This window comes from Ciconia boyciana, chromosome 1 (assembly GCF_034638445.1).
Source record: "Ciconia boyciana chromosome 1, ASM3463844v1, whole genome shotgun sequence".
In the NCBI taxonomy this organism is placed as follows: Eukaryota; Metazoa; Chordata; class Aves; order Ciconiiformes; family Ciconiidae; genus Ciconia; species Ciconia boyciana.
In genome coordinates this window covers 2,380,829-2,401,983 of record NC_132934.1, presented here as the reverse complement: position 1 = coordinate 2,401,983, position 21,155 = coordinate 2,380,829, and the positions used below count along the sequence as shown (strand labels likewise).

The window sequence follows — 21,155 nt, the reverse complement described above, 5'->3', positions numbered from 1 at the left end:
AAACAAAGAGCTTGCACGAGATGTTTGTACCTGATAGCGTAAGCAGTGCTTGAGGAACGTGGACTTTACCTGATCCAGATGTGACCAGCAGAGCCATGGAGGAGTGCCTGGTTGGCTCTCAAATTCTCCTCTTACTCTGAAATGTAAAATATGTTGAGGCTTGGGGAGGGGTTTGAAGAAGCAACATGTTTCCCAGAGGAGGAGCTGAATTTTTATATCTGGGAATGAAAAGGTAACAGGTCTGTCCTCGCAGTATGACCCACAGTCAGGGACAGCACCGTCCCACCCATGTGTCTCTGGGATGTTTGCTTGTCACCATGATCATGTTTGACGTGTCCGTTCATCACTGAGAGGAGGAGTAATTGGAGAGGTGATGAGTCTGCTTGGCGTACAAACCTGGTGGCTGATTTTTTTATTTATTTTTTTTTAAATGAATGTATTTCCTTTCAACAACCTCCTGCAAATTAATTCCAAGTAGAGAATGCCACTTGTTCATCTCCTGATCTGCTTAAACTGCCAATTCATTCTCCTCTGAGTGAGCTGAGCCCTGTGCCATCAGTGTCTCAAGTGGTGATAAATCCAATTTCTTCTCACATACAGGTTCTGAAAACTGCAGTTGAAATTGGCCAGAATGGATGAGTAGACTGTGGCAGCCTTGCAAAAAAAAGAAAAAAGGGGGGGGGGGGGGGCATTTCTAGTAACTTTTAGTTTGCTATTGAAACAGTGGGACACCCCACGCAAATTGGCCCCAATGCTGGAGGTGGCTCCGATGTCCCACACTGAGCTGAGCTGCAAAGTGGCTCCACAAGCTGAGAACCTCCAAAGCATGGCAAAAAGGTGTCTTCTTGGAGAAGCACCTCTGTCCAGCATTGCCCAAAAGTCTGGGCTGGATGAGGATCTCTCTTTTGGCTCTCAGCTCCCCAGATGGGAGATCTTCTCTGAACTGCAGCTGTGAGCAATCCCATGCCTGGATCCACTTGTTCACCAAACCAAATTTCACCACCCAGCGCTGCTTTCCTCGACTGACTGGATCTGAAGCTGCAGACCAAGTGCCCAGGCTTCTGTGCAACCCTCTAAGTCACTCGCAGTGTGATGCTGCCTGCTTAATGCCCTTGCTCCTGTTTTCAGCCACAGCCATCACCACCTCAATGTTCTTGGCCCAGGACTACTTTTTAGCTGCCTTGTGCTTCTATTTATAATTATAAATAAATTAACTCACAAGCATTTGCTAGTGGCTTGCAAGCCCATGAGGAATGGGTGCTATAATCCCAGTCTCAGGGCTAGTGCTAGTATTAGGGTAGCTTCTGACCTCTTACTATTCCAGGCTCTTACTATTGAGTTTCCATCCTGATGACTGTCCTCAGCCACCTCCCTGCAAGACCTGACACAGAAAGTTATTTTTCTCCTCTTTCTGGCAGGGTGCAGCAGGTCTCAATGGGAAGAATGGAAACAAGGGAGCCAAAGGCGACAGAGGTCTTCAGGGGCAGAAGGGGAAGCCGGTGAGTAGTGGGAAAGGACGTGGTTTGTTTGGCAGGTAGAAGGAGGCTCTGTGCCTTTCTCAACCGCACCGTTCATTTCTGCTCCCGCACCCTACGTGCCTCATTACTGGAAGCAGGTTCTTGCTCAGGGTGAGTCTTTCCAAAAGAGAGATGAAATCGCTTCCTAAAACTCCTGGAGAAGTCTTTAATGCACATCCTGGCCCGATTTGTAGGAGGTGCCAGTCTCTGGATGCCAGCAGAGAATCTGTCCATGTCTCTAGCGATAGACTTCTAAGTCTTCTCATGTTTTTCAGCATGAGTTTTCCTTTGTTACTTACCAAGGCCCAAATTTCAAGTTCCTTCATGTACCAAGTCCAGTTCTCCTCGATGCTGACCTGCCTGATGGAGAGAGCAGGGAACAAAGCAATCATTTGCTAAAGCCCTTATGAACCTCACTTTCCTGGGATGAGCTGGTTCTCTGTCACGAGAGGATGCTTTCCGTGCCCTCAAATAAGTTCCTGCACATGGATGGGACTTCGGCCCCTTATCTCCAAAGTGACGCTCAGTGGGAACATGTCTTCACTTTACTTTCTGGAAACAAGATGAAATCTGCTGGTGTTTTTTCTCTTTTGTTTTCCCATGAGAGAAAAAAAACAGTGGAAGATTTTGGGAGGGAGCAGGAAAGGAAAACCTCACTGAAATTAATGAACATTCTCTAAATAGTTCAGGTAGTGCCTGAAGGATCCAGACTTTGAATGACAGACTCAATTTCCAGGGGCAGTAACCAACACAAGAACTGAGGGAGACCATCTAACATCTCCACAGTGCAGTTCCTCGTGATTATTGCCACTCCATTAGCTCCCAAACCTCAGTAATGTTCACTCCAACACACAGGTCCTCAAGGGTCATTTTCCAAACATTGCCCAGTGTAAGCTACAGACCCTGTGGTGACTCACCACAGCATTTTGTCCCACTTCACTAGCAGCCCTGTCACAGTCACCCATCTTCTGCAAGGTCGTTCCCTGTCCCACCCCAGAGCTGGCTGCATTTCTAGCAGCAAGGTGACCGTGATCTGCAAATTGTCAAGGAGCCTCCGGTGGTTAAAAGCACAATATAAATGCAAGGTGATGCTATCACCGGGGCTGTATTCTTAACCTTTCAGGATGTGCATGATATGTTTTTCTATTTTATTTATGTAGGGAGAGAAAGGTGATCCTGGGACCACTGGCGACATCGGGCAGAAAGGAACAAAGGTAGGAAATGGGTGAGATCCTGTGAAATCTCCATCCTTGGAGATATTCAAAAGCTGTCTGGATGTGGTCATGGGACCTGATGAGATGCATCCGCGGGTCCTGAGGGAACTGGCAGCTGAAGTTGCTAAGCTACTATCCATCATATTTGAGAAGTTATGGCAGTCCAGTGAAGTTCCCACTGACTGGAAAAGGGGAAACATAACCCCCATTTTTAAAAAGGGAAAAAAGAAAGACCTGGGGAACTACAGGCCAGTCAGTCTCACCTCTGTGCCCAGCAAAAGCTTGGAGCAGATCCTCCTGGAAACTATGCTATGGCACATGGAAAATAAGGAGGTGATTGGTGACAGCCAGCATGGCTTCACTAAGGGCAAATTGTGCCTGACAAATTTGGTGGCCTTCTATGGTGGGGTTACAGCGTTGGTGGATAAGGGAAGAACAACTGATGTCATCTACCTGGACTTGTGCAAAGCATTTGACACTGTCCCACATGACATCCTTGTCTCTAAATTGGAGAGACACGGATTTGACAGATGGACCACTTGGTGGATAAGGAATTGGCTGGATGGTCGCACTCAAAAGAGTTGCGGTCAATGGCTCGGTGTTCAAGTGGAGACCAGTGATGAGTGGTGTTCCTCAGGGGTCAGTATTGGGACCGGCACTGTTTAACATCTTTGTTGGCGACATGGACAGTGGGATTGAGTGCACCCTCAGCAAGTTTGCCAACAACACCAAGCCATGTGGTGCAGTCGACATGCTGGAGGGAAGGGATGCCATCCAGAGGGACCTTGACAGGCTTGAGAGGTGGGCCCGTGCGAACCTCATGAAGTTCAACAAGGCCAAGCGCAAGGTCCTGCACACAGGGAGGGGCAATCCCAAGCACAAATACAGGTTGGGTGGAGAATGGATTGAGAGCAGCCCTGAGGAGAAGGACTTGGGGGTGTTGGTTGATGAGAAACTCAACATGACCCAGCAATGTGCGCTTGCAGCCCAGAAAGCCAACCATAGGCTGAGCTGCATCAAAACAAGTGTGGCCAGCAGGTCGAGGGAGGTGATTCTCCCCCTCTACTCTGCTCTGGTGAGACCCCACCTGGAGTACTGCATCCAGCTCTGGGGCCCCCAACATAAGGACATGGACCTGTTGGAGAGGGTCCAGAGGAGGCTGGACAAAGATGATCAGAAGGCTGGAGCACCTCTCCTATGAAGACAGGCTGAGAGAGTTGGGGTTGTTCAGCCCAGAGAAGAGAAGGCTCCAGGGAGACCTTATAGCAGCCTTCCAGTACCTGAAGGGGACCTACAGGAAAGATGGGGAGGGACTTTGTACAGGGCATGTAGTGATGGGACAAGGGGTAATGGTTTTAAACTGAAAGAGGGTAGATTTAGATTAGATATAAGGAAGAAATTCTTCACTATGAGGGTGGCGAGGCATTGGAACAGGTTGCCCAGAGCAGTTGTGGATGCCCCATCCCTGGAAGTGTTCAAGGCCAGGTTAGATGGGGCTTTGAGCAACCTGGTCTAGTGGAAGGTGTCCCTGCCCGTGGCAGGGGGGTTGGAACTAGATGATCTTTAAGGTCCCTTCCAACCCAAACCATTCTATGATTGATTCTATGATTCTATGGTCCTGGTCAACCAGCTTTAGGTGAGTTGGACAAGATTACCTCCAGAGTTCCCTTCCTACCCAAAACACTCCATGATTCTGTGAAATAAAGTTTGGGACAAACAGAGAAGAGAAGAGAACTCAAGCTCCAGGCTGTAGTGGGGCTGATGGGGAAAGATGCTGCAAGCAAGAGAACAGCTTGTAGCACTACATCAGGGCTAGCCCTGTGCACACACAGCATTCTTCCCTCCTGCCCTCACCTTGATTTATCATCAGTGCCCATGATCTGCTTTATCCCCAGGGCTTACGAGGGCTCCCAGGACGCATTGGTGCTCCCGGACTTGAGGGCATCAAGGTGAGCTCAGCCCAGCTTTCCATCCTGCTCTAGCTGCCGCATTTCCAGCAGCGTTTCCCACTCATCCCCAGGATAGCATCATGCATGAAGAAGCCACCCTAACTCTGGCAGGAGAAGTCCCCCTCGGTGGCGCGCGGCTGCAGACTGCAGCATAGAGGGACATGGCCATGCAGAGCAGGGAGCCACGGACAGCGGGGTTTAAGGCTTGCAGGGAACTATTTGATAATCTGGGGTTAAAAAAAACCAAAACAGACCCTGCCCAAATCCCCTCCTAGTCTGTGGCTTAGCAACTGCCTGGACTCAATTAGCAATTACTGCTGAGCACATGGCTCAGATTGTCAGCACCATTGCTCCTTCCTCTATAAACAGGGATAATGACCCTTAATGGTCTTTTTATGAAGGGTTTTGAAAAGCTTGATAAGAAGTAAGGGAGCTGTTGATAGCTGAGCCAATGGGATATGTTGTTATTGTTATTGTTGTTGTTATTAATATTTTCCTTCATCAGCCTGGCCTATTGGGTAAATGAAGTACTGCTCAGTGAATTTCCCACCTACTTTCACGTAGGTGGGGTTGGAGTCAGGGCAGTCTAAAATTTATACTGGTCTAAAGTAGGACTTTGCCTATGCTTAGTCTTTCTGTTACCAGGAGTGTCACCATGTTCCTCCTCAAGTACCACTTACCTTGCCATTTTGGAGCCAGTTTTCCCAATGTTTTAGGGGTCGTGTGGGCTTACAGGCCATCCACTGCTTTTTCATCCACAGGGAGAAATTGGCAGTCCTGGAAAACCAGGAATCCCAGGATCGGATGGACCATATGGACCAAAGGTGAATATCTAAAGTATGCATCTGCCTACAAGTAAGAGGTTTCCTAAAAGCTTTGCAGATGCTGCAAATCCACCTCTGCAACATGATTCTTTCTTTCAAAGGGCACAAATGGGGTTATTCTGAATCTATTCCTATAAGCCAGCATAGATCTGGGTGAAGATGCTTGGACATCTGGGGTGGGGACCTCTTCACTCACCTTTGCAAGACTCAGCTGGGTTCATCCACCCCAGCCCTGATGCTCCACAGGCACTAGGGCATGTGTCAAGTAATGGGGCTTTTTAATGAAATTTCTTTCAGTCTCCTTGAGTACCACCAATGTGCAGGCTGACAGACCCTGCTGGGTCGCACTCAGTAAATGATGTTGTAATCTGAAGAAGGGACGGTTCATTCAGCAAATTGCAACTTTGCCAAGTCCGCATTGGCCATGATTTTATCTTGGCTTCCTCCAGGGTGAACAGGGAGCATCAGGAGACAATGGTGCCTCGGGGATTCCTGGGGAGAAAGGAGAAAAGGTTAGTACTCGCCAGACTGCATCGAGCTGCCATTTATAAAAGAATAAATCCCACATCCATCAGCTCGAGTTAACAAAATTATACACTTTCTGCATCATAGGTACCCTTTCCAGTGGGCAAATGTCAACTGTCTGGAGCATTAAGGCTGGGACTGCAGTTGGAAAGGGCAGGAGAGGGAGGTCTTAAATTCACCCTCTGCTGATGTACGAAACCCCAGAAGGGTGCCTGCTTAGTATGAGGAAAAGCCATCCAAACCCTTGAAATGGCATTAATTGTCAGAGTTTATTCAACACCACCATGCCCAGGGTAAAGGGTGCCTGGGATGCTGTGGGGCAGAAAAAATGGATATCGCTGCTGCCTCCTGGGCACGTTGGCCATGGGAGTGGGAAAGATCTCCAAGCTGACCTGCTCCCGGCCTCTGCTCAGCTCCCCGAGGAGTCCCCACCTTGATTATCACTCCCCACTGATCTGCCTTCTCTGCATTGCTTAATTTTCCATTTCTTCCCTAAAAGAACAAGTCTAAAATTTGTACCTTTCTATGGAGGGAAAAAATGAGATTTCAGTTAAAACAGTAACTGTTTTTAAAAAAGAAAAACACACAATAATCCCAGCAGCCTCCATCAAGTCTTTTGGCATTTTCCAGCCCCTCAGGCCCATCTCGCATTCAACTCCACCATCTGGTCTCCAGCTGATTTGGGATCTTAAAGAATTTGTTGTTTCATTGATAACAACTCTTCTGGTCCTCATCCCCTGACGGTCATCTGTGTCAAAAACTACGGGTTCTTCTCTTGTCAAGCAACACCTCTGGCTCACTAAGTCTCTGAGCTGCGAATGGTTGGAGGCTGGGAGATTATTTCTGGGGAAATATCACTCCCTTCCTCTCCTGTTCTTCTCGTCTCCCACAAACATCTGCTTTCAGCCACTGCTGAAGGTTGGATGTTGGGCTGACTGGAGGTCTCTCCTTCTGCTGTGTTTAATGGGAGCCTTTTCTGTTTGCACTAGCTCCAAGGAGAAAGCTCAACGGTGCAGATGAGTAGGAAATTTATAGGCCAGCTCTTGGTAACTCCCTTTTTCCTCCTCAGGAGTCACTGTTTTTTCCAGGGTTACAGGCTAAAGGACTCTGCTTACCTATACAGGGAGAGTTGGGCATTAGAAATTATCAGGCATCGTCCTAGAGGCAGGGACATCCATGTCACCAAGCAGTGAGGTGCCTTCTGGACAAGTGAAGGTGGAGAACAAAGCAGAAGTGATCTCTGCCATCCTACTGATGCTCTGTAAATAGCACTACAGCAGACAAAGTAGAATGTAAAGATTCTCCCCTTATTGCCAATGCCATGAAAGTATTTGGGTAACGTTTGACTGGCCCATCTCTAAAACCATTTGTGCTTGATGAAAGCTCTGAACTGCTCTCTGTTGGTGATTCTCAGGGGGCCAAGGGAGTTCCTGGCTTGGGAGGCTTCAAAGGACAAATGGGATGGCCTGGGAAGACTGGAGTTGCTGGACCAGCTGGACCTCAAGGGCCACAGGGTGAACCAGGGCCACAGGTGAGCAGCAAGTGGTCCATAGCATGCCCTAGACCCTGGTGAGATCTGGTGTGAGGAGGGCATGAATGATGAACTCTAATAAGCTGGCTTCCAGGAGATTTAGTTTTCTCCTTACCATTTTAGTCATATCATACATTAATAAGGAAAAATCCCCTCCTCCCCCTCCCTTGCAGCCAGGCCTGGACCTCCCAGAGGGGCAAACACCATCATGGCCCCTCCACTCTCTAGAAAGCCTTATGCTGAGGCAACCCTAGTGAGGATTCATCCACAGTCATGCTCCTCCAAGAGCAGGAGAAGGTACAATGCTGCCCTAGACCTCATGGATTTACCTTCCCAGGGGAGCTCCGCTAGAATTCTCTTCCCCAACTGCCCCCCAAGTGGTTGCACCTCACATCCTCATGTGCCATAGCACCCCAGGTGTGTCACCACATATCACCATGTACAAATACAACCCCCTCCTATAAACTGGCACCTGAGGTCTTTCATGTTGAGATAGGATGGCTGCAGTCTGCCGTCTTTCTGTGGGATCTTGGTCAACTTCATCTCTTGGTGCATTTATCACCGGAGATTTTTTTTTCCCTTTCCTCTCTTCTTTTCCTATCTGCAGTGTAAGATGTGACCTCTCAGTGAAGAAAGGCAGGCTGATAATTTCAAGTTAGCAGGGCATCAAGTGCACCCCTCCTGTTGCTAATTATTTGGGGAGCAGGATGCCAAGGTTTCGGAAGGAGCTGGCGGCTTTCAGACCCCATTTGTGGGCCACACTTAATAAGTGTCTTTGCATGCAAGACATGCTGGGCACCTTTTAAAATGTAACAAAAAGACTTGGAAATGAGACATGCTAATACTGTTTATGAGCAGGAACATGCTGCCCCCAGATTCTATGGTAATGAAGAGTGTCTTGCTGCTGCCAACACAATGCGGAGGGAAGATGCTAGAGATTAATGCTAATCACTCGCCCTTAGACAGCATCCATTAAGTAACAAAGAACTTTTCAAGTGAAAGAGGACTGAAAATGAAAATACCCTTCTCAGTTGTGCTGGTGGGACTGGCTCAGTTTCAAGCTTGGACAAGAGAATACATAAACTAACATGAAAGAATCAAGAACAAAAGAAAAGCTGAAGTTGGGTAACTACCTGAAAGACCAACTGTTTCCTGTAAGCTGTCTCAGGGATAGCCCTGTTTTAACTCCTGCCAGCCTGTGAGTCTGGCAGATATTTGGTGTGCCATGTTTCACCCTTCAGTGATGTATCCTTATATAAGTATGTGTAAGCATTTAATCCTCGTGTGTGTGTGTGTGTATATATATGTGTGTGTAGAGACTGCACGTACACATATACACACATATGGTTTGTAAAATACTTGAGTTTTCTGCTAGATGGGAGGTGGATTGTGCTGCTGATTTGAAAACAAGGAAAGGAGGTAGAAACCCTGGCAGGATTTTCTTCTTTAATCTGTCATGCCCTGCTGAATTATTTCAGCCAAATAATCCAAAGTCCAATCACCAGTGATTATCCTTCACCAAGTGAGAAGCACATTCAATAGCATGGAGAATTTAGCTGATGTGTAGCTGCATCGGACAGTTCAGGACTGTGCTGGTAAAGATACACCGGTGAAAATTGCTTGAGCTTTCAAGGATAGAAGCTGGGACAATTCAGACCCAATTTTGTGTGAAAGTCTGAATGAGTCTGGACCTCATTAGATCGGCTCTCCTGGGTCTCAAAGATCTCCCTGTCCTAGAGCCCCTTGCAGGACTTCTGACTTGGGTGGTATAAAGGTGTCTATGTAGGCTTTAGTGATTCTTAACCTGGTTTTCTCCCGTACAGAGGAAGACCATCACATGCTGGGAAACTCTGTACCCTGCTCTTTGGAGCCGCAAAACAAAAAGTACTCAACACTGGGTGTTAAGTCTTAGGGAAGAAGTGATTAAGGAAAGAAAAATGCAGGTGGTGCAGCAAGGTCCACATTGCACTGATGGTCAGATTGAACATCTGTATTGTGTCCTGAGACGTCATCAAATAAAAGCTTGACTTAGAGCAATCTGCTCCATGGTACAAGGGCACAGAGGATGCTCTGGGCCTTCAGCATTGCTCAGCAGCTGAATCCACCCAGTGCTTCACCACTGACAGGGTGATTGTAGGAAGAACTGCCCCTGAGCCTTCTCCTAAAGGGGTGCAGATGTAGAAAGACCCTCCCAGAACAATAAAAAATGGACTAGATCAAGCTTCAGACCATAGCAGCAACATTATTCTTCTTTCCCTTGCTCCCCAAGCTGTACCTTGCAATGAAAAATGTATCAAAAGAATCACAGAAGGGAGGAAGGAGCCAAAAGTACGAGATCCCCTCATGTATGTTTAAAAAGGCTGGAAGTTTTTATATTAGCAGTTACAAGCACTGCATGCTCAGAAAGCCGTGTATGAGATAATGAATGGCTTTCGTTTGGACGCTGATTAAAGAGAGACAGTGAGATGCCACTTTCTACATCCACACTGCTACTTGTCTTTTTCCTAAATTAAAAGAGAAAGTCCCTGGATCTGAAGTGCAGCAGCGAGGCCACCCTCATTTCTAATGTAGGAGGGTATTATCTTGGTCTGCAAGCCCTTCTCCTCCTGCTGAGACTCTGTTTCTTAAATTAGTGCTGGGATAGACAGAGTGTCAGAGAAAACTGCCTTCTGCCCCTGCAGCATCCATCCTTTCTGCAGGGAGGGACCATAGGAAATGCCTCATGGTTGCCTAGGGCAGAAGGGGCAAAGCCCAGGGCTCTGACCCATCAAGTCTGATCTGTCTGGGGAGCATCTGAAATCCAGAGAGCTCCAGCTTCTCCTACTGATGCCCAGGTTGGGCTTTAGGGGGAAAACCCTAGTCAGTGGAGTGGGATATCTCTGGAGGCACTGCTAACTGAGCTCTCTTTCTTCTCTAGGGTCCACGAGGGAAAAGAGGGAGACCTCAGCTCTGCCTCAGGGGACCCCCGGGCATGGACGGGCAAAAGGGAGAAATGGTCAGTATGGGGATGAGCCAGCCTTGCCTCCCAGTGAGGTTCCTCACCACCCTGCAGCAGTGCAGAGCTCTGCATTGGGGCTGGATGAACCCTGGCTGTTCTAGGTTGCATTTCTCAGCTCTCCAAATTTTGCAACAACAAAAGCACAGAGAGCATTTTACCCCCAAGCATTGGCGTTGGACACAGGCAATGCTGCCTACACTTCTGCCTGAAGGTATCTCCAGCTGGGACGACTGCTGTAAGCCCTGTGGGCTGCCAGTTGTTTTACATAAGACTTCTTTGGGAAAACATCATATTTTGGGCCAGCACATCCTCAGCTGTGCTTGCCATGGCAGACCAGGAGTAAAACAATACTCACTGCAGTACTTCAGTACAGAGGGGTAATGCTCAGCCTTTTAATGCACATCAGAGTATACAAATAAGAGCTTCATCTCAAGATCCCAACCTACAACCCATATTCCAGGTTGGTCCCTACACACTGCAGGTCCTGCCAACACTGGCTCAAGGGCTTTTTGCATCAGGAGGTGTCATTGCATTAGCTCCATGTGTTGGTAGAGGGTAATGCAATTTCTCCTCTCACTCCAGCCCCATGTAAGCGAGCATGGATTGAGAAAAATGACCATCGCAGGTTTAATTTAGATCATTCTTCCTGTGCTCCTTTTCCTTTAATATTTTAAAGTATTTTTAATCAACAAATCCAGTTTTGAGTGGAAAATTTTTCAGGGTATTTTCTCCTGGGAGGCAGAAAGCCCTGTTGGCAAACCTCAGCATCTCCCTGTGTTTCATCTTTTCAGTGCTGGGATTGCAATCGTAGTTGCAATCTTCTGCCTGGTCTTGTTCCCAGAGGTTCTCTGGGGGCCGGATCCTCTCCATGCCTCCACCTCAGCCTTTGTGGTCCCTTACAAACTGCAAAGAAACCTGACTTAAATTGTAGCTGGTAACATCCTTATTGTTTAGACAGAGCAGAGCTCCCAAAATATCTGGGAGCCTGCACCCAGCTGTCTGATACACGCTTCTGTTCTTGCTTCCTTGCGCGTGGATGAGTCCATTCCTTTCTGCTCAATGAGCTACTCGCAGATATCCCTAAAATTTATGGGAAAACATGTGACCCTTTTTCCTCATCTCCCTTCCTAGCACATCCTTTCCTCTCTAAGGTGCACTTATTCCTGGAGCATTTAATGGTCAATCTACTGAGCTTTTGTAATGACTTAAGTGTTTTTAACAGGGTGAAAATGGTCCAGCTGGCCAGAAAGGAGAAAAGGGAGATCCTGGTCTTTCTGTGAGTACTTTAGCCCAAGATCACATCCTATTACACACTCCTGAATAGAGAAAATAGGGCAAACTGCCCCTAAAAGGTGTAGGGGAGGAGGGAAATGCTGAGAAACAGATTCATTCAGAGAATATCCGGGAAATGAGAGTGTTGGCCATTACCCAGAGACGTCAGACGTGCGTGCACAGGCTGGGGTGGGAGCAGTGCTGGGCTGTACAATGCCAAGCCCAAACAACGACCCAGAGCCCAAGGCACATTTCCCCTCTCCCATCCTCCCCGTGATGCTTCAAACTTGTGCTTGGCAGATAGGATCAGTGCCAAAGCCACAGGGCTGATCAAATACAAAGAAAGAGCAGGAGAGAGCAATGTGCCCCATTTTTAAAGCGATTAGGGAGCTGGCATTACTGAAAAGGCTGCTGCTCTGGGTTTATAAATCCTGAAGAAGAAGGAGTGGTTGACCTACGTGGGTCAGGGCAAAATCCCTGTTGCAGCTCCCCTAACATTAGAGTCTCCATCCTGTTGCCTGAGGAAATGTGTTTTGTGCCACTTGACTGATATAACGTGGTCCTTTCATCCTTCCAGTGTGTGGAGGCCAGGCAGGCTTAGTTTTAGCATGGGTATTATGGGCAAGGGTCCCCTGTGTGTGGGCTGCTGAAGAGCCCAGCTCCCTGTGTAGTAAGTGCCCCAAAATTTGTCATCGCTACAAGGGATAAGAGGTAGTGACCACGTGAAGTGCAGTAGGACACCAACTGTTGGACATGGAAGATGCTCAGCTGAAGCAGTAGCAGTTGGCTGGCCCAAGGGTGAGGGATATTCAATATTCATGAGACCAGATGTCTCGCTCTGTGGGGAACATCGTTAGCTGGTAAAAAGACAGAGGAGAAGAACAAAATGAGGTGCAGCTACATCTCATCTAAATCTAGTGCTACAGCCCATCTCCATGGGTCAAGCCTGCAGTAGGATTTGAGCAGCCCCTTTGCATGGATGCAGGTGGGTTGATGAAGCTTCTCAGAGGTAAGGGACATCTGAGAAACTATGCCTTCAGGGACAGTGCCAAAAGGGTGGAGAGACTCATTGGAAAGCCAGCCTGGGCTTGAGGTGTGCCGTGGTCCTCATGTTGGGCTGGGGATCCCAGCTCCTCATGACAAGAGGAGCTGGCTACAGGATGGCCATGAATTTGCAAAGGGAATTACTTCCCTGATGAGCCACAAATCTTGAACGGAGGTCCCTGTGACACCAAATGTAGGTCTCTGATCTCAGCCATACCCAAGTTGAGGTGGTTTCACCAGAGGCCACCTCCAGTGGGGCAAGTAGAGTTGGGATGTGGCACAGGAGCAGAGGGAGATGGTGCCGGCGTAGAAAATCACTGCTAACGTCTGCTTTCCCCCTGCGGCACAGGAGGAAGAGGTGAAGGAGGTGGTCAGGAATGAAATGAGAGGCAGATGTGGTAAGTTGGCCAGTGAGCCACGCTCGGGGCCACCGCTCTGACACCTGCCAGCAACTAAATTGGAGCAATTAGAATGCCAGCACATGCTGGCTCAGCAGAGCAAATATCACCCCATTAGCAGCAAGTGGAGATGCGTCGCCTCTCCACGCTTGGAGACGAGTGCGCACTTCTGGGCCAAGAGGTCTCTGCCATAGTCCTAACCTCCTACTCAAACTCTTAATATTTTCCCTTTAAACCCTCTCTCTTCCCATTTCTTCCCCGGTGGTTTTGTCAGCAAAGCTTTCCCCCCTGCTCATGTCCATTTCCCCGCTGATTGGCGAAAGGCACTGGGTCACAAGGGGAAGTTTGGAGCTGCATTTTGCCCAGTAACAACCTTTTAATTCCTATCTACTTCGTGGCACTTCTTGACACACAGACCTCTCCTCTCCAGCAGTGAATAACTGCCAACCAACACCACAACAGTAACAAAAAACAGTGCATTTGGGGATGGTTTTACCCCAGAATCCCAACATCACAAGGGTGTCAGGCTTTCGGGGTCTTGTTTTCATTGCCCTGCAGAGGTCCACCTCCCTGAGGGCCAGCAGAGAGCTGCCCCACTCCTGCCCCACTCCCTGAGGTCTGCGTATGGCCAAGGAGGGTTTGGGTTCACTGCCATTTGCCAAGATGCTTCAGACATTAAGCTGGAGTCACACTCATTTCTGCGTAGAGATGTTAGGGGGCATTTGAATGCTTCGAAGGGGGGAAAAAAAGGATGAAAAATAGGCCATGAAAGCATGTGCTGCCTGTAAAAATAATGATTTTGTTGAAAAATCTTATTTACATAGGGAAAAAAGAAGTAGCAAACAAACTGTGCCCTGTCTTATGTTTGCAGATTGTGGAGGTGAGTTGGGAAGGATGCTCATGGAATGGGGTAAGGCTGCTAATATCTACACAGAAATGCATGAGAACTCATGCAATAGAGCAAAGGATGTTCTCCTTGTCCCCAAACAACCTGAAACTGCAAGTGAAAAGATGTTGTTAAGAATAAGTGCTTTTTTCTGTGGTTCAGTGCAGAAAATGACCCTGGATCACTGACTGCTTTTAGACCCTGGCTCTAGGGGTGGTATTTCTTGAGAGGAATCTGAGAAAACAGGTTGAGAGGGACACCAAGAGGTCTTCTGCTTCCACCCTCTACTGCAAGACAGGATCAAAGCTATTCCTGACACCCAGCTTTAAAAGCTGCGCCCCAGGAACACCTCTCCCTGCCCACAAAACAGATCCTGTTGCTCCACCATCCCAAACCATTAACATGATAAGCTCCAGTGAGGTGCCTACAGTGCAGGTGTCTATTCATCATATAAGCTCCTGTTGTGGAGATCTAATCTATATGGTCCACAAAGTCTGGAGGGCCAATCTGCCAACCTCAAGGTAAACCCCCAGGTTCAGTCAGGGGCTCATCCTCTGTGCTTCAGGGAGGACTTGGTTTCTCCATGTCTTTGCCTACATGTAGGCAAGTGATTCAGGGTCTAGTTTTTCTGCAGGAGATACTGAACCAGGTTCTGGATCTCAACTGGCCATAGTAGGTTTTGAAGACACTCAGCTCACATGAGGGCACCTAGAGGAAAGTTTCCAACTCTGGATCTGATCCTCATCCCTGGGTGTTGATCTAGTTGCCCATATATAAACCAGATTATGTATCCTGCTGGATCCTCTCTATGGGCAGAGGTGTCTCATAGGTCCGTGTCATATCTGTCAATCCAGCTTTGACGCCTTGGTTGCCCTAGGACATCTCATCTAACCTGAATGTTTCCTACTACATTTCAAGGCCATCATTAGACCTGGAAAGGGTCCCTCACCATAGGGTGTTTTTAATGTTTTAAACAGGAATAGACAAAGGAGGAACTTCAGAGCAGCAATTTGACTGTAAATTGCAGTGAACTCATGTTCACCAGGAATGGATTTGCTTTAATTTTTCCTTCATAACTGTTACATTATATTTTTTTTTAGCCTTCATAACAAATTATTTCATAGTGTACAAAAGCAGAGCATTTTACAAAGCAAGGACTTTATAAACAGAGAGGTGGGTCAAGAAGCAGCATCCTTGCCCTGGATGGAAGAAGCCAGTACAGTCATAGGTGCCTGGAGTAGCTGGGAACTCTCTTGGTGTGGGATATTCCCAATTACAGTAGACGTGAGATAGTCCTTTCCAGGCTCTGTTTCCCCTCCTGCTCTGTGTTTAGAAAGCAATCTGTCAGGGTAGAGATCATCTCTCCCTGATGTCTATCCATGGTCCCATACCTGGGAGCCTGCCCTTGCCCCAGCCTCCATCTGCTTCTGTAATGTAAATAAATCAGAGCAAATGAATCCTGCACAGCGAATGCTCTTGGACACAGCAGTCTCCATGCTCCTGCAAAGGACAACCCTTGCTGAAGTGTTTTGCCTTCATGACTCAGGTGTTACCCAAGGGCCCTGCCTGTTGTCTGGCTGGTCGATCCTTCAGCCAGGAGCATGTGGTCCTCTCCATCCCTCATGCTCAGAGCATCCTTTAGATAAAACAGTAAGTTAGTAAAGGAAAGCAAAGCCAGATTGAAATCACAGCAGATGCACCACAGAGCATTAAGCCGGGATGGATTCAGTCCGCTGGTCCACATTGCTTCAAAACAGGTTTCTGGGTTAACTTTGCACAGCCAGACTCCACTAATCTACTGTCCTCTACCTGCAAACTCTGTACATCCCCCATAAAACCAGAACTCCTAAAATATCTGCTCCGCTAATGTGCCTGCCAGCCTGGTCCAGATCACACTTGTCCCTCAAGGCACTGAGCATCAGACATATGTAGTATGAAGGACGATGGAGCCACAGCCTCACACACATCCAGACATACAGCTGGACGTGCATAACTTAGATAACTCTTTTTGTGGATTCCCAGCCTTTTAGTAAACAAGTCTTACCTGAGAAGACTGGCAGTGCTCAGCACTTCAGGGGACCTATCTCATGGAGATGCTGATCCAGCAGCATTTAATTATCCATGTAGTTTTGATTACAACTCCATCCCTGTGTAATCAAATGTAATCCATTTGATTACAACTGACATTGGGAACATGTCCATGCAGTCATGGAGGTCCCAAGGAAGCCCAGCACACTTCTTGGGAACCACTTCCTCAAAACCAGCTTTTATTCTGAATAAGTTTAGCATAACCCCTGCTCCCTTCCTTGAGAAGACAGTAGACAGTACAATCTCTCCTTAATTGCTTGCCCTTCTCTAGAGTATATGTGATTTGGAAATAGGTTTCCTACCTTGACCACATACCCCAGTGGTCTGTAGGCTTTGGCCAATGAAACATTGTGTTGTGACGTGTCTCCCACACTGTTGAGCAGTGGCAGTAGTTTTGTTGAGCTACAACCATTTATCAAAGCATGGTGTCTTTCAAACTGTGGCACCAGATTTCATCCTCACTGACCGAGCAATTAAATCCACAGGTCTGGAAGCAGCTGAAATCAACAGGCAGCTTCAAGACTATTTTCAGCCTCGGGAACACACTAGAAGGGATGGTGAAAGCCAGGAAGAAATGCTTAACAAAACTCAGAGCATGACCACATTGGTGACTTCGGTGCAGCCCTTCATGGAGCCACCTTTACTTACTGCAGGTAAGTGCAGCTGCGTGGCTGCGTGCTTTCCATCTTTCCAACCGTGGCAGCCGGTATCTTCTGGAGCACCCCGTGAACCCAGTGCTAAATACTCTTCCCTGAGACTGGGCAGAAATAGGGCAGTGATGGGATTTCCAATGGGGGCTCCCGCGCTGCCATGTCCCATGCTGAAAAGGGCTGGTCAGTGGCTCCGAGACGAGGTGAGCCAATGCCCCTGGAAGGGGTGGTGGGTGAAGGAAAAGGCAAATATGTGTGGCCTCAGTGATGATCACCACCTCCAAAAGGATGCATTTTGAAAGGCTGGAAGGAAGCAGCCATTTTCAGGCTGATTTTTTCCCCTTCTCCTCACCATGTCCTTTGCAACTTCTAGTAAAGCTTCCTACCAGCCAGAAATTACATCTCTGAGACCAAACACTCAAACTATTACAGACTATTTCTGCCCAGGGCCTCATGAACCCTTTAATGGGTAAAGCTACTGATTACAGCTAATGGGAAAACAACCAGCTCTATTTCTGTCCCTTTGTGTTGCCCAAGAGAGAGGGGGAGAGAGACGGGCCAAGGTCAGGACAAATACAATACAGACCTGCCTGTACACGAACACCAGTGGGTTTGTGGCATCTTCTCACACTGCATCTTTCTCTACACGAGGTAACTGGTCAGGAGAAGAGCATGATCCAAGATTGGCCATGCTTTTAGGTATTCAAGCTCCCCAGCAGGATCTTGAGCAGTGCTAGGCAGCTGAGGTGCAACCATCGTTTTTGGGGATGAAGGCTGCTCAGCCATAGGGCAGTGAACTATGTCCTGCTATGTGCCCATGGGCTGGAGGAAGGTTCATGGCCCACTCTGTAGGCACAGCCGATGGGGTGGTTCCCCAGGAGGCTCCAGGACCACCTTAGGATGCATTGGGACACAGTATCCTGGTGGAAAAGCCCAGGAGATGAGCCCAATGGATACAGGGCAATCCATTAATGCTTGGCTGAGAACGGCCATCTTTCCAGGGAGAGGGCAGGATGGGGCAGTTTTAGTTGCATTTTAGATCATCTACTCTTTCTTCTGACCGTGAACCACTGTCGTGAGCATTACGATGAAGGAACACTTAGCCCAGCTTCACGCAGACCTGATGAGGAATTCGGTCCCCTTGGCGCAGAAGAGCTACCAGTCAGATATCCTCCTTCTCCTGTCCCCATGGGATAATGGCTCGTGGGTGGCTTTTCCAGGCCCTATGGGCCTGCCCGTTCTCTGGCATGCTGATGGAGGCAACTAGCAACCTTTGACATAACTTGCTTGAGGGGTTTCTGGGTAGCTCTGCCCTAAATTTTAGCAGCAACCTGGAAATGACCTTCACCCAGAAGGACCCATATGAGCTGCCCTCCTCCAGGTCCATCACATCTTCAAATCCATGCCACAGCCACCCATGGACCTTCTGACCTCCTCATCAGGGCTTGGCTTTGAATCTTGATTTATGGGAGACAGAGAGTGAAAACATGATGCAGAAGGACTAGTGGGGAGGAATAGAGGATTATGGGCTTGCTTGTACAGGGCTTTCTGCACTTGGTGCTCAAAGTTCAAACACACCGCAAGACAGGGCAGGACTCAAAAGGAGGGAGTGTTCACACTCATTTCTTGCAATTCAGCAAGTCAGAAAGTATGATGTGGCTGCTCAGATTTTGTCACCAGGAGGAGGAGGGTTGGGTAGCATTGATGGAACTGCCGTTGACGCAGGCAGGGGGACAGCATCAGTGCTTCAGCTCAGAGAAACACGTACTTGCAGGGCCAGATGCATCTCAGCAGAAAGGAGCCGCCTAAACTGCAGCATCCCATGCCCCTACCACACTCCTGCCCAAATTCTGGTCCCCCAGCATCTATGGGGCAAAGCTTTCTGCAGACTGGCCATGCAGCAGTGAGTGGCCAACCAGCACAAAAGCTGGCCAGTCAGCTCACTGGCTGGCCAATCAGCACATGGGTTGGCCAACCAGTCCTTCTACTCTAGAAATAATTAAAAAAAAAAATCACATTGCACTTTCTTACTGAGCAAGACACCCCAATGTTACATAGTTTTACACCCCAAAACAAGTCGTAGCCTATACAAGCTGTTGACCTGCAGTTTATATCCACTGACCTTTATTACCTGTGATGGCCCTTTCCCTGAGCTTTGGACAGAGTTTTAAGTCAAACCCATTGATGATGACCTCCATTTTTCCCCTATGTAATCTGCTAAGGACTGAACCAATCCCCCAAATCCAGCTAAGCCTAGAACCAGCTCCCAACCATCGCCACCTTCTTCCTGCCCACCCCCAAGCACTCTCCTGATGTCTGTGTCGTACGTCAAAGACGTCATCCATCTGGGTTTAAACTCACTTTATATCAAAGCAGCATTTGGGATCTGGGCAGTTTCAGATCGATGGGACATACCACATGTTATTGAATCACTGTTGCAGCCGTCGCCAGCCGACAATCCCATTAAAGCCCAGGTCTGAGGCAGGAGGGCTCATAAATCGCTGTGCTGAGTGATGAGTGCGGATAGGCTCTCTAAATGTTAACAGGATTCTGCAGTTGGAGGGTTATTACTGCCAGATTACAATCGCTCCTGGCTTTTCAAAGCTTGCAGATTTACAAAACTCCGGCCTGACATTTATCTCCTGCAAACAACTACAAATACTTCCATTTTCTCTGACTAACACCCAACCTTTCTGACTGAGTTGTTTAACACCATTAAGAATTTTATTGCCACCGGTTTCTCCCTCCCCTCACCAATTGCTCTGTGACATTTATTAAGAGAACTTGTTAGCCGGCGGAAAGCCATGTAAGGCTCCAATGATCTATATTTAAATGGTGGCTAATTTGTTTGCGTGCCCTCGTTACGTGTGATTTCCATTTGCTTCCCCAGCGGCTCCCCAGGCGCAGCAGATAACGGGTCCCTTTCAGCACAAGCACCAAGACGCCCACAGTCAATTACCAGGTGAAATGCACTGAATTAAGTGACATTTAGGGAAGTCACTTCCCGGGTGGGAAATGGTTTTTGGCATTGAGATCGAGGGGACGCGGCACTGAAAGAGTTACACATGCCAGCAAACAGACGCTCAAAACTCAGTTTTGGACTTGGCTTAAAGCAGCTGCTTTTGCCCCAGCGTGTTGAGCTGGTGGTGAAAAAAATGGAGGGTGTTTTCACCCAGTCCTGTGTTGTCCAGTCCCACCGGCAAAATGCACAGTGAGAGTCCCCCAGACAACACCCCAAATGCAACCACCCCTGCAAAGACGCCCCCCCCCAGGTCCCAGGGGTCAATTATCCCCTTGCAAAGGTCAGAGAGCACCATGATGGGCAACATAGGGGCGGATGGTGCCATGGAGCAACAAGGAGCCTCGTGCTTGTCCCACTATGGAAATCCCCTGCCGGATGCCTACCCTTGGTCCTTGCTGCCCCCTTTGCTCTGCCAACCCCATCGCTTTGCGCTAAGGCGCTGACTGTGGGGCAGTGGAAGTCCCTGGACCAGCCCCACACATTTGCCCGGGGGGGGAATGAGTGTGGCAGAGTGTGTGTGGCCTTTTCCCACCCGGGTCCAACACACAAGTGGTGGGGGCATGTTTCCCTGCAGCCCCCTGCCTGCAGCCAATGGACGAGGGTTCCTGCCGGCACTACGCCCTGCTCTGGTATTACCATGCAGCGGCAAACGCCTGCCGGCCGTTCATCTTTGGGGGATGTCGAGGGAACAGCAACCGCTTCGAAACCAAGTGGAAATGTGAGCGGCGGTGCAAAACCTCAGCAGGTAAGGCAGCCCCTGAGCCCTCCGACCCTTCTCTTCCTCCAACCAGGAGTGAGTTCAAAGCAGGAAAACCCATCCACGATCTGCCCACCTCCATTGCCTTATGGTGCCCCACGAGGACCAAGAAAGGACTTGGAGGAGTGCCTCTAGTTTGCAAGGTCTCATTCCCGTCCCACTCCCAGCTCACTTTGCCCCACCCCCAGCCCCTCCTAGGAGCTCCTGGACATCTCCTCCCTTGGGCCACATCCACTGATGGGATGTGGGTGGACCTGTGGGTGATGAGGAGGGTCCACCTGGGCACCAGCACTGGGTTCTAATAGTTTGCATGCCTCGAGCTCAGTGACCTTGTGCTTTCTGAGGGCTGAGGTTTGCAGGAATTTGGGGGCTGGTGCCCTCTGAACCCTATACTTCTCCATCCAAGCACCTCTCTGGCATCTCCAGCCACCAAGGACTCCAGGCAGAGCCTGAAGCTGGTGGATCTGCCCTAACCTAGAC

General features: G+C 48.7%; 1 protein-coding gene across 1 annotated transcript in view; it reads left to right on the top strand.

Annotated features, from left to right (window-relative positions):
• The window catches only part of LOC140649644 (uncharacterized), a 147,318-nt gene that overhangs the window by 124,335 nt on the left and 1,828 nt on the right, over nt 1-21,155 (top strand). Inside the window, exons 77-89 of the mRNA XM_072857137.1 lie at nt 1,419-1,499; nt 2,678-2,731; nt 4,627-4,680; nt 5,442-5,504; nt 5,954-6,016; nt 7,444-7,560; nt 10,478-10,555; nt 11,781-11,834; nt 13,224-13,272; nt 14,144-14,182; nt 16,732-16,899; nt 19,787-19,858; nt 20,493-20,663. Of these exons, the coding sequence (XP_072713238.1) occupies nt 1,419-1,499; nt 2,678-2,731; nt 4,627-4,680; nt 5,442-5,504; nt 5,954-6,016; nt 7,444-7,560; nt 10,478-10,555; nt 11,781-11,834; nt 13,224-13,272; nt 14,144-14,182; nt 16,732-16,899; nt 19,787-19,858; nt 20,493-20,663 (1,063 nt within the window). The remainder of the gene's footprint in view (nt 1-1,418; nt 1,500-2,677; nt 2,732-4,626; nt 4,681-5,441; nt 5,505-5,953; nt 6,017-7,443; nt 7,561-10,477; nt 10,556-11,780; nt 11,835-13,223; nt 13,273-14,143; nt 14,183-16,731; nt 16,900-19,786; nt 19,859-20,492; nt 20,664-21,155) is intronic.